This window comes from Psittacula echo, assembly GCF_963264785.1.
Source record: "Psittacula echo genome assembly, chromosome: Z".
NCBI classification, from domain to species: Eukaryota; Metazoa; Chordata; class Aves; order Psittaciformes; family Psittacidae; genus Psittacula; species Psittacula echo.
In genome coordinates this window covers 24,377,470-24,391,749 of record NC_137742.1, presented here as the reverse complement: position 1 = coordinate 24,391,749, position 14,280 = coordinate 24,377,470, and the positions used below count along the sequence as shown (strand labels likewise).

General features: G+C 35.7%; 1 protein-coding gene across 6 annotated transcripts in view; it reads right to left on the bottom strand.

Annotated features, from left to right (window-relative positions):
• Nucleotides 1-14,280, bottom strand: part of ERBIN (erbb2 interacting protein) — a 116,961-nt gene that overhangs the window by 12,046 nt on the left and 90,635 nt on the right. For 4 of the 6 annotated variants that reach the window (XM_080636976.1, XM_080636979.1, XM_080636977.1 and 1 more), the window contains 6 exons: nucleotides 13,112-13,233; nucleotides 12,407-12,577; nucleotides 11,453-11,635; nucleotides 9,095-9,212; nucleotides 7,212-7,395; nucleotides 3,949-5,470 (listed from right to left, as the gene is read on the bottom strand). In XM_080636976.1, coding sequence (XP_080493102.1) covers nucleotides 3,949-5,470; nucleotides 7,212-7,395; nucleotides 9,095-9,212; nucleotides 11,453-11,635; nucleotides 12,407-12,577; nucleotides 13,112-13,233 — 2,300 coding nt within the window. The remainder of the gene's footprint in view (nucleotides 1-3,948; nucleotides 5,471-7,211; nucleotides 7,396-9,094; nucleotides 9,213-11,452; nucleotides 11,636-12,406; nucleotides 12,578-13,111; nucleotides 13,234-14,280) is intronic. The other 2 variants (XM_080636980.1, XM_080636981.1) reach the window with 2 other exon arrangements.

Genomic DNA, 14,280 nt, shown 5'->3' with positions numbered 1-14,280 from the left:
TGAAGAGTTACAGATGGTAAATCACATATAATTTAAATTCTACTATCATAAAACATTTGCAGAGTTAGAACATTTATCGCTTGAATTTCAAATGCACAAGAATTTTATTCCTTTTAAAGTGTGATGTATTGACTTCTGAACTCCACAAAACACAATTATAACACGTTGATGGCTCAGTAGTCATTTCAAAATGGATCAAAAGAATAAAACTAAAATCAAAATTTTAAACTAACAGCTACTGAATGAATATCAGTGTAAAAATATTCTTCAGGATATGATCTTATTAACACCTGAGCACTTAATTTTATGTATGCACAGGCTCACTGAAGTTACTTTCTTTGACATGTAGAAGCAAGCTTAGCTTGGAGAATATGTGAGGCCACATAAATTAAAATATCTTTTCATGTTAGGTATGTAGTGTAAAAAACAAATTCATTAAAAACTTTTGAACTTTGATTAAAACAGCAATTCTATATCAATAGTGAAACACTTGGGACATTTTTCCTTTCATAAGGCACTGTACACTAACAACTTTGAAAATAAAACCACCTACTCTGATTTCTGAACTGGAAAGAAGGAATCAAACTTTATGACTTCTCCTCTGAAAGCTCTGTCATTTCAGATAAACAGTAGATAAAGCAAATAAACAGAAGACGGAATTCCAGATGAAATTAGAATGAAAGCAAGCACGCACCTGATGAACTCCCAAGAGATCCACAACAAAAAAAGAAAATATACATATGTAAGGAAAGGACAAAGTCAGACCCAGTAACTGTTTCTGCCTACTCAGCACATAGAAATAAAACAGGTATTTGCAGATAACTGTTGCAGATGGTTATTATTGCAATTTATGAATGAGAAATTCCTCTACCACACTTAAATGTGTGTGATATTGGTGTTCCTACATAGGCAGTATTTTAGTTTAAATTCCTAAATGAAAACTTTTAACAAAACCACTTTAAGAGATTATTGCAACATGGCAGTAAATTGGCAAGTTGTACTCAAAAAGAAAAAAAATATACTGAGAAATATCACTATTCTTAAAAACTCACCAGCACTGAATTTATGAGGTTGGGGGTGGGGCAGAATTGGCTGATCCTCTCCAACAGCTCACATACATAACCACTAGGGAGCAGCTTAACATCTAAATAAACTCTTTATCCCACAATAAATATGCTTTGCATCAGGTAATCAAACTGCTTCCCCTGAATATATGCAAAATTCCTATTTACAAATGGTGTCATCAACTGTCTTCACCTTCCCTCAGCCTGGTGGATAGTTTTATTTGGTTGGTGTGCCCTGTTATAGCCTGTCAAAGGGGTTACAAATGCTGGCAATCCATTGTTAATAATTTTTGCTGGATTTAAAACTATCCTGTATCTCTCTTAATGTAAATTAAACTCTTGAAAGCTTTTTTTTCCCCAATACTTATATCAGATAAAAATTCCAAGAACTAGTTTCTCCAACAAGCTAGCACTTTAAGTAGGTTCATACCCCTCCTCCTATTATGAAATTTTATAAAAACAAAATAAACAAGTACTTCAGGAACTTAGCAAAAAGAAAACAAACCCAAAAATAAACCCACAAAAAACCAACCCCACAAACCCCACTACACCTTCTTTCCTAATAAGCACAAGATAGAAGTAACAAACATGATTAAGTTCAGTAAAAGAGTCAGAAAAGTCACAGCAAAGGTAATAGCATTAACTCATATTGTTGTGTATGACGATAGGCAAGAAGATATGTATTAAATATTCATGAAAAGGCTTAATTTTGTATACCTGTTTTTTGTCAGTGTTGTGTCTTGTGCTTTAAAAAAAGAAATACCATTTTAAATTCATGAAAGCTTTGTCAAAGCAATTTCCAGTAAATGTTCCTTCAATGAGGTCTGTAATTGAACTTAAATGCTTGTTTCTTAAATGAGTTCTGTAATTACTGAAATGTTTTGCAGACTTCAAAACATTTCTGAAGTCTGTTTTATAGATTAAGGCTCCCAGTACAGCTAATTTTTAATTACAAACAGAAACAGTAAAACCATTATTTTAAAAGAACAAAGAAATATCCAGTAAATTCCTAGATTTTCCACATTATCATATTTGCCAGCTGCCATATAGAATGATATCTACATTTTTCACAGTTTGGATTTTTCTTTTCTAAGTCAGTCATATCCCAAATATTATATACACATTCACTTTTAAACCCATAAATAAAGTCTCAGATTACTAAGTAAAAGCTACTTTAAAATGCTTCAAAGACAGAACAAAAGAAACACACCCCTACAAAACAGACTAAGATCTGTTAAACCTTAGATGCACAGCTAAGATCTCAATAGCAGCTATTCCATATCACTCAAGTATGAAACAAAAATTAAGGTTTACATATAAAGCATGATAGAAAGTATGGATAAATATTATGGAATCAAGTCAGGCAATCAGTTTCATTTCAGTAAAGGTGACTACGCTTTTATAGTACCTGAATGGTCATCATTACTGTATTAAGCATCATTCTTAACATATCAAATGTAGATGATACAAGAACAAGCTACAGACAAACTGCATTAGCAGCACACTGAAGTTTCGTGTCCCTCTGCATTCAGGGATTGATAGGATTTTTGCCTCTCTGTCATTTTATGTAAAGCTTGACATATGCATCCAGGAGAATGGAAGATCAGAGAATGCACCTTTGGGGAGGGCTGGAACATGATGAACTTTGTGACACCCTTGTGGGACAAAGGGCCCACACACAACAGCACAATGCTGTGAAAGCCTTAAAACTTACGTTGTACTGACTCAAACTGGATCAGGAGAACAGGTGCAGCTCCTTTGAAAAACAAGCAAAACCCATGCCTTCCTTTCACCAGAAGTTACGCAACTTAAAACAAAAGCAAAACTATCCCTCCAAATACTTGGATTTCCAAAGAAAAAATTATAGTTGAAAGTAATTTTTCCAACCATCTCCAATTAAATTTCTTTAGTTATCATGGATATTGAAGTATTTAGCATAATAATCACAAACCAAACTATGTTATTTCAAAAGCAATTAAAAAAGAAAATCCATCTAGCTGGCATAATCAAAACGTATTTTGGTTGCTTTACTCACTTCCCCTCCAAGGAAACAGGATCAGGCTAATGACATGCTACTCATTATTTAGTGATGGTATTTTAAACCATTTTAGCTGGACAGCATAGATTTCACTCTTCCAGACTCTACTCAAATTCTTTGATATATGATTGTTCAGCTTTATATATCAGCTCACATTCTTGATAGAATTTACAGTACATAAATAATCCTGTTCACCATCTCTAGTTATATCAAAACCTCCTGTGATATCCTGAAATGAACAAGATTTTTAAGTGTACTCATCTCACAGCAATAAATATTCATTCAACAATCTGTCAGATCATAGAATCATAGAATACCCAGCTTCAAAAGACAACTGGCTTGGAGGCAAATACATGTTAATTATGGCTTTTGAATTCTTCAGCAATTGAAGCTGTAAACCTGTACTTCCAAATAAATTTTACCGATTTTTTTCCTTGTTCTTAAAGAGAAGAAATAGGGGAGGAAAGGCAGAACAGAAAGATCAAGAAGTGTAAGGGAACACTCTAGTATAATATGAATATAATGCTACAATAAAAATTACCTGACCTAGAAGACCTGGCCTTGCAATCCTGAAGGTCAATGTGACATTATTTAATGTATACTAAAGTAATCAGGCTAAGCTGGCAAGTATGAAGTAAAAGCAGTAGGGATTTTTTTTCCTTTGGGGGAAAAGTTCATCTACAGTCTACCATTTGTTTAGTTTCATCACAAACACCTTTATCCTTTCCAAGGCAGTAGCAGAAGTACCTTTGCACTGGTAATTAAAAGCAGTTTGAAACACGAAGTATTTTACTTATTCCATACGCAGGTAATAGAAAGGTAGAAAAGTTTTAAAACTATTCTTACCTTTTCTAGCTTTTTAGCCTCAATATGTCGCAGCACCTGTTCCCTCCAGTCATGAGGGACTTTGCTCTTTCCTGGAGGGTCTAATAAAGAGTGCTCTGAGTTAACCCTTGGGTTTGATCTCTTTGATGGGCTAGTCCGTGAGTAATTGAAGTCACTAACTGACATAGTTCTTTCTGGTATTTCATTCACTGATGGCCTAGCACTCTGTGGTCGGGGTACATTTGGACCATCAATGCTGTATGTCCGAGCAGAAAGAGGTCTCTGTTGCCCAGACATTAACGGTGGAGCTCTTCCCATTGAATGCAAATCTCTGTATGTTAAATAGTCCCCTTCAGAAACCTGTGGCCGCCTTGAAGGTACAATATCCCCAACATTTATAGAAGCTGTAGAAGACACACTGCTTTGCCTTTGAAGAGTGTGTCTGGTTGCTCCTGGGAGCAGTCTATCATTTGGTGGAACAGCCCACATATCTATGTGTCTCCCAGCCATCCGTTGATGAGTATTATACACAGTGCTGGCTCGGACATTGTTATGATTTGAGAAATTCATATTGGCAGAATGCTTAACATAGCTAGGGGTTTCTGTACTGTCAGACCTAAGGAGCCGTGAAGAAGGTAAGCTGCCTTGTTCTACTTGGGTGTTTTGTTTCTGCGGCCACAAGGTCTCTTTTGCTGTTGCACTGCTACTGTACTGAATATTATACTGGGGAGCACAGAACATCTGTGCACCACTTGCCGCTGATCCTCTCACTACATTAGCACCTTCAGGATTGTGATTTGAGTCAAACTTGAACACAGTTTTTGTAGAAGATACTAAATCAGATGATGACGATGACCCAGGAAAAACCTGCAAAGGCTGATCATACAGAAGAGTAGCGGATTTACTTCGGACTATGTTTTTTCCATCTGCACTATCAGGTGCTGATTTTACCACTGAGTTTGGCTGTTGAGATCCATCCTCATTGACAATATTGTATATTTTCATACCACCAGTGTCCATACTGGTGATGCTATGAGACTTCATCACAGGACCACTTCTCTGTGGGGACAAATCTTCAGTACTCCTCGAAATAGACAGCTCAGCAGAATCACCATCAACTGTAGTGCTTGTTGTTAGTTTGTCTTTACTGGGAGACTGTACTGCTTCCTCAGGATGTCCATTTACTTTATTTATAGGATATTTATTTTCATTTTCCAAGTGCTCACTTTCTTCTTTTGTGTTGTTATTCAAAAAGCCCTTTACTGAAACAACTTCCTGTATTTGCAACTTTTCTACAGGAACTGGTACTGCCTCTTCACTAACCAGTTTATTGATATTCATGTTTATTTGGTCTAATTTGTGAGACTCCTCCATAGGAGTGCTCAAATCAACACTTTTTCCTATCAGACCTAATCTTTCTTCAATGCTTAATTCATATTCAGACAGATTTGTAACTTTCTCTTGCACATTTATTTTTTCTTCTACAGTAATCCTCAATTCGCCTCCATTTTGTAAAAGATTATTCAAATTTTCATCTTCTCGCCTGGAAAAAACGATGGCTTTTAAAAGAAACTCCAAAAAGAACCAACATATTTCTTTAAGAATTGTTTTTGAAAAAATAATCAATAGCATGCAACACAGCCTTACTGTGCATACAAGAGAGCACAAAGACCAATATACAACCAGATTTAAGATTTGCTATCTTACCACTACAGACATACATTATACAGAGGGCTCACTTTGGAAATGCTTTTGTCATCTAATTTCAGAAGTTTGTTTAAAAGTAATAGGAATTATTAAAGACAGTTTGAAATTGTCAAAAAGTACAAAGTAAAAATAATTTGGTTATTTTTAATCAAATACTTACAAGTTCCAAGACAATTTTAGAGAAATAGCTTGTTTTTATTGGAAATTCTTTTTAAAGGGCATCTTCTAAATAAAACTTCAAGAAGAGTACCAACCTGTAAGTCCATTCTTTATAGTTTTGAAAAGCATTTTATAGTTATGTTAGTAATTAAACTGATCTTCAAATTTATGCAAATAAAAACATAGAGCTTTCAAAATGGTGTAAAAAGCATTTTGCAGGGATAATAAATTATAAGTATGAAATGATTATACCTTATTAGTAAAATAGACAGGAACTATGCCTTGTATACTAAAATTAGCCTCTGATTTTTACTTTGTCCTTTTTCTTAAAAACAAACCAAAAACAAAACCACAAAAAATCCCTAATCAAAAATAAAAACCTCCAGAAAAAAAAAAAAAAAAAAACCAAAAAAACCACATCAAAACAAAAACCACCAAGCCCAAGAAATATCCTTTAATTTAATCTTATTTTAAAACATTAAAATTTTAATTATCTAATGAATGATAAATAAATGAATTAAAAAAATGAACAAATGCCATCTAGAGGGACCTTGACATGCTTGTAAAGGTGGGCTGATGTCAACCTTATGAAGTTTAACCATGCAAGGTGCAAGGTCCTACACCTGGGTCAGAGCAATCCCAGGCACAGCTACAGGTTGGGCAGAGAAAAGAATCAGAGCAGCCCTGCGGAGAAGCACTTGGGGGTTTTGGTCGATGAGAAACTTAATGTTAGCCGGCTTCAGTGTGTGCTCACAGCTCAGAAAGCCAAACATGTCCTGGGCTGCATCAAAAGGAGCATGACCAGCAGGTCAAAGGAGGTGATCCTGCCCCTCTACTCTGCTCTCGTGAGACCTCACTGGGAGTATTGTGTACAGTTCTGGTGTCCTCAACATCAAAAGGACATGGAACTGTTGGAACAAGTCCAGAGGAGGGCCATGAGGATGATCAGGGGGCTGGAGGACCTCCCTAGGCTGAGAAAGTTGGGTCTGTTCAGCCTGGAGGAGGCCACGTGGAGACCTCATAGCAACCTTCAAGTATCTGAAGGGGGCCTACAGGGATGCTGGGGATGCTTCATTAGGGACTGTAGTGATACAACAAGGGGTAATGGGTTAAAACTTAAACAGGGGAATTTTATATTGGACATAAGGAGGAAGTTCTTTACTGTAAGGGTGGTTAGGCCCTGGAATGGGTTGCCCAAGGAAGTTGTGAATGCTCCATTCCTGGTGGTGTTCAAGGCCAGGTTGGACAAAGCCTTGGGTGACATGGTTTAGTGTGAGGTGTCCCTGCCCATGGTGGGAGGGTTGGAACTAGATGATCCTTTCCAACCCTAACTATTCTATGATTCTACAAAATAGCATGAAAGATTAAGTAACATTTTTCTATTATATTTGCTCAGTGGTATACAGTGTCTTACAAACCTGATCTTGGATAAAACAGCAGCATGTGTTTCTTTGTCTGGAGAACAGAGAGAAATATCTTGGCTACTATCAGTATTTAAGGAAACAGAATCGGACATTCGAGAAGGAGAAGAACAGTTGCTGTTATTCTGATTGCTATTGTGGGTAGCTTCATCTGATAAGGAATCAGCATCTTTTGAATCATCTGAAAGAAAAATTTGCCAATTTAGGTACAGACACATACATCTTTTTAATAGCCATTTAATTTGTGCATATTACAGAATCTAGAAACTGTCTCTTGTTCTTCATTAATTCTTACTACTGGAAACTAAAATGTAAGCTAACTCCTCTGAAAACATCACTTAAACTTACAAAAGACTGTTGGCAATAGTTCCTGGGTTTTAAATATTTGGCTCAATGTAAACAGCCCTCATCTGTTAATTAAATTTAACTTGTTGCTTTATTCCAAGTTTTCTTGGCATAACCTAGTGCTACATTATGTGATATTTCCCCCAAATAATTTTAAAATCATATTTTTGTTTCTGCAATAATTCTGAAGTTTTGAATTACATGAGTCTATTAGCCACTATGAAATTGACCGCTTAATTTGCAGGATTTTGAAAATATGCAGAGCTCCTAATTTTGACAAATCATTGTTAAATAGCTGTTTATTAGACCAAGAACTCTGAAAAGACCTAGATCACTGGATAAGCTCTGTAAAACTTCACAAATTCAAAAAAACAGGAAAGAAAAACTTTGTTCTGCAGAGCTGGAATTCAATGCATCCTAACTCAGCTTTGCAGATCACTTAGGATAACATTTTCAGAGTAATTTACGCCTGTGCACATTGATTCTCATACAATGTATGCACACACAATGTATACTACAGTCATATAAAAATAATTTCTCTGTGGGACTTCAAGCCAGCCATTATTTTCATACAGGTGTACAAATACATTTAAATTTTCACTTTAAGACAGTTACAAATGCCAAAAGCATACTTTTGTGAAACAAATGTCTATCTCCAGAGACAAGAAAGAAGTTCTGACTTCGTACTTCAGTCAGGCATAAAACCCCGAAGACAGCATTGATGAACACCAATCGTTTCATCTGCATGTTATCCTTAGCAGACTGTTCCTGCTACCTCTGTGTGGTTCTCTTTCACCCCCACTAAATCTTACCCTTGTACACCTAATGGCCAGAAAAGCCTTTTGTCCTGGGAAGTACTGAACTAGGCCATCACATGAAACAAAATAGTTTGTTCTCCAACTTCAAATTGTGTTTTATCTGACTCCTAGGTAATTCCTTACTCTTAAGGAAATGGTTATCCAGACTGGAATTATCTTTCAGAGAATACAGAACTTAGGTAATGAAAATAATGTTCTGAAGTTCCCTGTTAGACAAAAGAAGAAAGAGTGAAGTGACTCTGGAGTTGCCACAACAGAAGTTTCTTAAACCTTAGGAAGAGAGCACAGCTTCTCTGAGAAATTTAAACAAGCGATATTGCTGCCTAAAGCAGCAATAATCCATAATATCTGAGGGAGGGGAAAATATGGAATATTTCCCAGGTAAATACCACTTTCTGACATCCCTAAGCATATAAAGACCATGTTCAAGTTAACAATCCCCAAAACACACCATCCCCTTTCCCCCTCTGTTTATAAACTGATGACGAGAAACAAGAAAATTAGGATGTCAACACAGCTTGCTCCATGACACGTTCATATATAAGATATTGCTGATATTTTTCTGCTTTCATTACTTAAGTAGAGAATTTATCATCTTTCTTTTAAAACATACAAATCAAATCTGATTTTACGTAATTATTTGAAAAAAATAGCCATTTTGAGTCAAGTAATTATCAGAATCACACAACACTTTCATTCCTTTTTATGGTATCTAACCTTTTTTGTTATTGCCAAGGGCTACTACTTTTGGTTGGTTTATGGAGGTTTCTATCAGTGGTGGTCGCATTTCTGCCATTTTCATCTCTTCATCAGAGGATAGTTCTTCTGACTCCTGCTAAAGGAAAAAAAGCTTTATTCTGTGCACTTTTAAGAACTGCTTAAAGGTTAAGTGAATGCTACCTGAACTATCACTCACTGAACAATTAAGTGGAAAAAATAAACAAGCAACATAACATAGGCATAACCTAACAACTGGGTAGTGCATTTGTAGTGCCAGTCAACTGAATTCAGTCATATTTGCCACTGAATTATCTTTAAGAAGTGGCACATGCAGACTTGCATTGTTGCTGATGAAATCAGTGAGAATGATGCTCAAATTGGTAAATTCAGCTGCAAAAACCTCTTTGGAGCAAGCAGATGCAGCCTCTGTTCCACCACTGAAGAGAACCTCCAGTTGAGTTCAAGTCAGAAAGCTATCAAGCAACCAGCTGGGTATTGGTTTTTTGGAAAAGAGCTCAAACTGAAACAGCTATAGAGTAGCATGACCAAGACACTGTTAGGAATGGAGAGGTATGCTGTGAGAAAAGACTGAATGAGCTTGTCTTGCCAAGAGTAAGTGTAGCTTGAGTTTATATTTTGAAATTTACACTGGGGTGAATTCCAAAAGGAAGAGAAGTTATTAAACTTCAAGAACAATGGCAGAGGGATAAAGCAATGCTGAATACACTTAAGCTACTCCTAACCATAAAATGGAGCTCAGGCCACTGATGAAAGAGATTACTTAACAAAGCTACTACAAGAGCAGCCATATAACTAATTCAGTATCCTACTGCTGGTCCTGTATTCTTACCATCTTTTTTAAAAAACAATTGTTTCTAGTAATATTTGGAAGGAAAACCACCCTTCCTTCTCTAAAGTGGAAATTTCTTTCTAGCAAACATGCTTCCTATTACAAATGTTTTAGAATCCGTATTGCAGATTGCAAAAATAGTCTGTCAAGTTCTTAAAAGTTTCAGAACATTTAATGTGTGGAACTTACTGCAGCACCATCCTTCCCATGATATAAATATGTGGCCAGTTCTTTGAACTGCAGGAAGGAAAAACCTGACTAAGATGTAGCAAACAAGCTATCATAGTCTTCATTAAAAATTAAATGAAAAAATCCACCCATTTTTCTCTGCTATTGGAACAGACAACCTCTTCACTGCCTCTACCACATCCTTTTCGATGTGACATACAACAAGCGTAATCAGTGTTGAAATGAAAAACTTACATGCATGCAAAGTTTAAATATCCAGATTCAAAAAGCAACAGAGTTACCAGGTAGTTACTACACAGATGTATGGAATACAGTATCCCTGATGGACTATACACACTGATGCCTCATTTACTTACTGGCATACATCCAGCTACAAAGAAATGTTGTCACTAACGTTAGAAAACTAATACAATTTTCTGAAATTATGCTTCAAAACTGAAGGAAAAAGTCAAAACCAGTATTTTCAGAATGTATGTAGAAGTAGAAACATGCTACTGGGGAAATACTCAGCAACAGATGCTTGTTACGAAGTCTCTTCAGCACAAGTATGACATATGCATGTTCCACTGCTTACACAACACAGGCAAAAATAAACTGCTTGCGAAACTGAAAAAAGCCTTCTACAGATTGTGACTGGCAACTGATTAAGTAACAAGTTCCAAGATTTGTCATAACCGAGACACTCTAAACAAATGAATACATGGTGTTTGTGAGAGAGATGCACAAATCTTCATTTTAAAGACTAAAATTCATCAGAGGTAAATAGGTTAATTTATCAATATTGATACATATTGACATATATCAATATGTCATGAACATATTCATGACAGTGGACTAATAAACACAGAGGAATATATATTTTTAAATCCACCTTCCACTTTTCATTTGAAATGAATGTGCATATTCACTTGGTTTTGATTGCTCCCATTAATCAGATATTTTTTCATTTCAGTGACAATTAAAATAAATTATTTTAGAAGAACTGATAATCAAGCAAACCCTGGAAAATCCTGTAAAATCTAAGTATGAGTCTTTTCACAGTTCGATACTTGGTAAAATTTTAACAGAGTTTGCTTTATTCTTCTTTAAATGCAGGTGTCTTTCATTATGAACTTTTTATTAGCTCTTTCAACTTCTAATTAATATACTTAATAGAATCTGAATTGAGAAAAATATTGCACTGCAATCCACCTGTATCTACAGCACTTACACAGGGCAATTTTCTGCTATTGTCAACATAAATTTTCATCTCCTGAGTATTCAGTACAACACCAGCACAATTCTTTGACTGCTATGATGTTATCACAATGCCATACCTCAAGCATGTCTTCATGGTTGACAATTGTTTTTGTGTTCTGCAAGGTTTTAACAAGTGCAGTCATCTGTGAATTTGCGGTGCTGTGTTCAGCTTCTGGTTCAGTAAGCTTCTGCACAGAGCTTGCTGCTGAATATTGCTTTCTCTCGTCCGCTTTGTTCTTTATTGAAGCAATTTCTGAAGTCTACAGGATTAAGAATATTAGCAGAAAAAACATCCTGAAAGCTTTTCAGTAACATGTTAGAGTTAACAGCATATATTTTTGGAAATATGGAATGGAAAATCTGAGCTTTGAAACTATAAAGTATGAAATGCACCAGGTATGGAATGGTGAGGAATCTCTGCAGATCACTGAGGTTCAGTCCCTACCCTCTGTCAATCAGTTTGACTTTCTTGCTTTATTGGGGTCAATATGTATCATTAAACTTCTTGTCAAATAAAAAGACCAAGAATATGTACAACAATAACACCAATGACAGAACCAAACAATAGTCCTATCACCTATCATGCTACATCAACCTGTTAGAAACTCCTTACTCCTGTGCCAACTTGCTATGATTGCCTTCCCAACTTAAAATGCAAAACCTCCAGTTATAAAAGCAGCAGTAAGATCCCTATAGATTATCCTGAATTTCACTGTGAAGTCTGGTAGAGGACCAGAGAATGACAAAGATATCATCCTCCAGAAAATGAAGAAGCCAGCTCCTTAACACATCCATAGTTTGATCTGCCTAAAATCAATTCTCTTTCCTTGCTCTTAGGGTCCGAAAAATTGTTACTGCAAACAAGACATTTATCACAGACCTTGTTAGACAGTGAAGAGGCAAGTTCTGTTCTTTAATGACAATTTTTCTTGCTAAGTGTTAGTGAGGAGGGAGAGAGAATTAAAAGGAATCAATGATACTCTAGATCTTTGAAGTTCTTTGCAGAGACAGAGGAGAATATTATCCCTAACCTTTACCCCCACATCCTTTACAGAAACTGTCTGGCCTTCTCGTTTTGACTCCTTGGCAGTATCCTCAGAAGATTCTTCATCCTTTAGCCTATGCACAATTGTCTGGACTGTTTTGACCATGTTCTTCAGTTCATCAGGATATGGAGTTGGATATCTCTTCAGGTTGCCTTCCTGTATAGCAAAAATCAATAATGTTTTACATTTAATCAAATGCCATAATTAAAACATAAGCTTTAAAACAGAAAATGAATTAGGACAAAACACTGAACAATCTAGGATCTCCACTTTGCTGTTTGAGTCTACTTGCACTTAGACTTAAGTTTATTAAACTTAGCAAGACTAAAAATCACTAATATTTTTCCCCCTCAAAAAAAACGTGTCAATTGTTTAAAAGCAGGAATAATTACGACAACTGCAATTTATTTAAACCAGGCAGTCTCCTTGTTATGACCTATTTTGCCTTAGATGACCTGAGAGTATTTCCCTTGTGCTCCACTTTAAATGAACTGACCAAAAACCCCAACAATCCAAACCAAAAAAACTCAAACCAAACCCATGGTGTTTCACCCTGATAGATACTCTTAACTAAGACTTGATTTCTTCAGCAGAGCAAATTCCACACCCAAAGTAAAGAATGGGATTTGTGGGTGGGAATAATAAGAGGGAGGGAAGCATCAAGTATTCAAAAATAAATTCAATACTAACCCGAGGTGGAGCCTCTCTCTCGTCTTTGTCTTCATCACACTCAAATGCCACCTGAGCACGCTGTTTCCGCTGCTCCTCCCACAGAGATGGATTGAAACTTTCATTATCAGATATGAACATAACTAAAAGAAAAAAGGACTCTCATAAGAATAGGATACATTATGCAAAATAAAAATCTTCTTTCTCTTTCTCTTGAATGGGATTGGTGTGCTTTTGTATGCATTCCTAAAAGATAAGAGACTAGCAGCATCACTAATTGACACTCACATTTGAAAAATTTGGGCAGAACTCTCCTGTAAAGTATTTTTATTCCTATATATGTATAAATATGAACATATTTATTTGCATACATAAGAATGTAAATTTTATAGATTTATACAGCCTGGCTTCCATGATGTGGTCTCATTAAGCACAAAAGAATGCTCACCTGATTTCATTTGATTTAAAAATTAAGAATGACTTACTGAAAAATATTGCATTATTACCGATTGTGAAAAAACCCTAAAGCACCTAAAATTTCAGTAAACACGTGATTTTGCAGAAGTTATACAAATGACAGGAAATGTACAAAGCATTTCTTGCTTAATTTTACAAGAGATAATTATTTTGCTTAACCACTGTCTCTTATTCTAGCAAGTCTCCATGGCTTGCATTACACCAGCTAGGTTCTATTTTAGCATGCCAAACAGTCTAGTAAATCTGCCACTGCCACCCCAGTAAATGTATAACCTTCCCTAGTAATGCCAAGACTGTTCATATTAATTTCTATTCCTGAAATAGAAAAATATTTAATTACAGGGCTCAACAAATGCACTGGAATATTTGTTACTCTGTGTTTATTGGGTAAACTTAAAATTTTAACACATCTGAAAAGTACTTTATTAGACTTCACTATCACAGAAATTGTTCCTGACCAAAACCAGAACTTGATACTGAACTTAAAAAAATCTGAATTTAAAAAATGCTATCTACTGAACTTTGAGCATTTCACTTGGAATGACCAGTGCAGAGGCAGTATTCTGTCAACATAAGACAAATAAGCAGACCATCCCTTGCCTTTAGAAAGAAATCCGGGCACTTGGATAAAAAAAAAGTCCATGTGGCAAGAATGCTTTCAGGAACAACTGTGAGCTTCACTGAATCTCCAAATGATTTTATAATTCTCACAT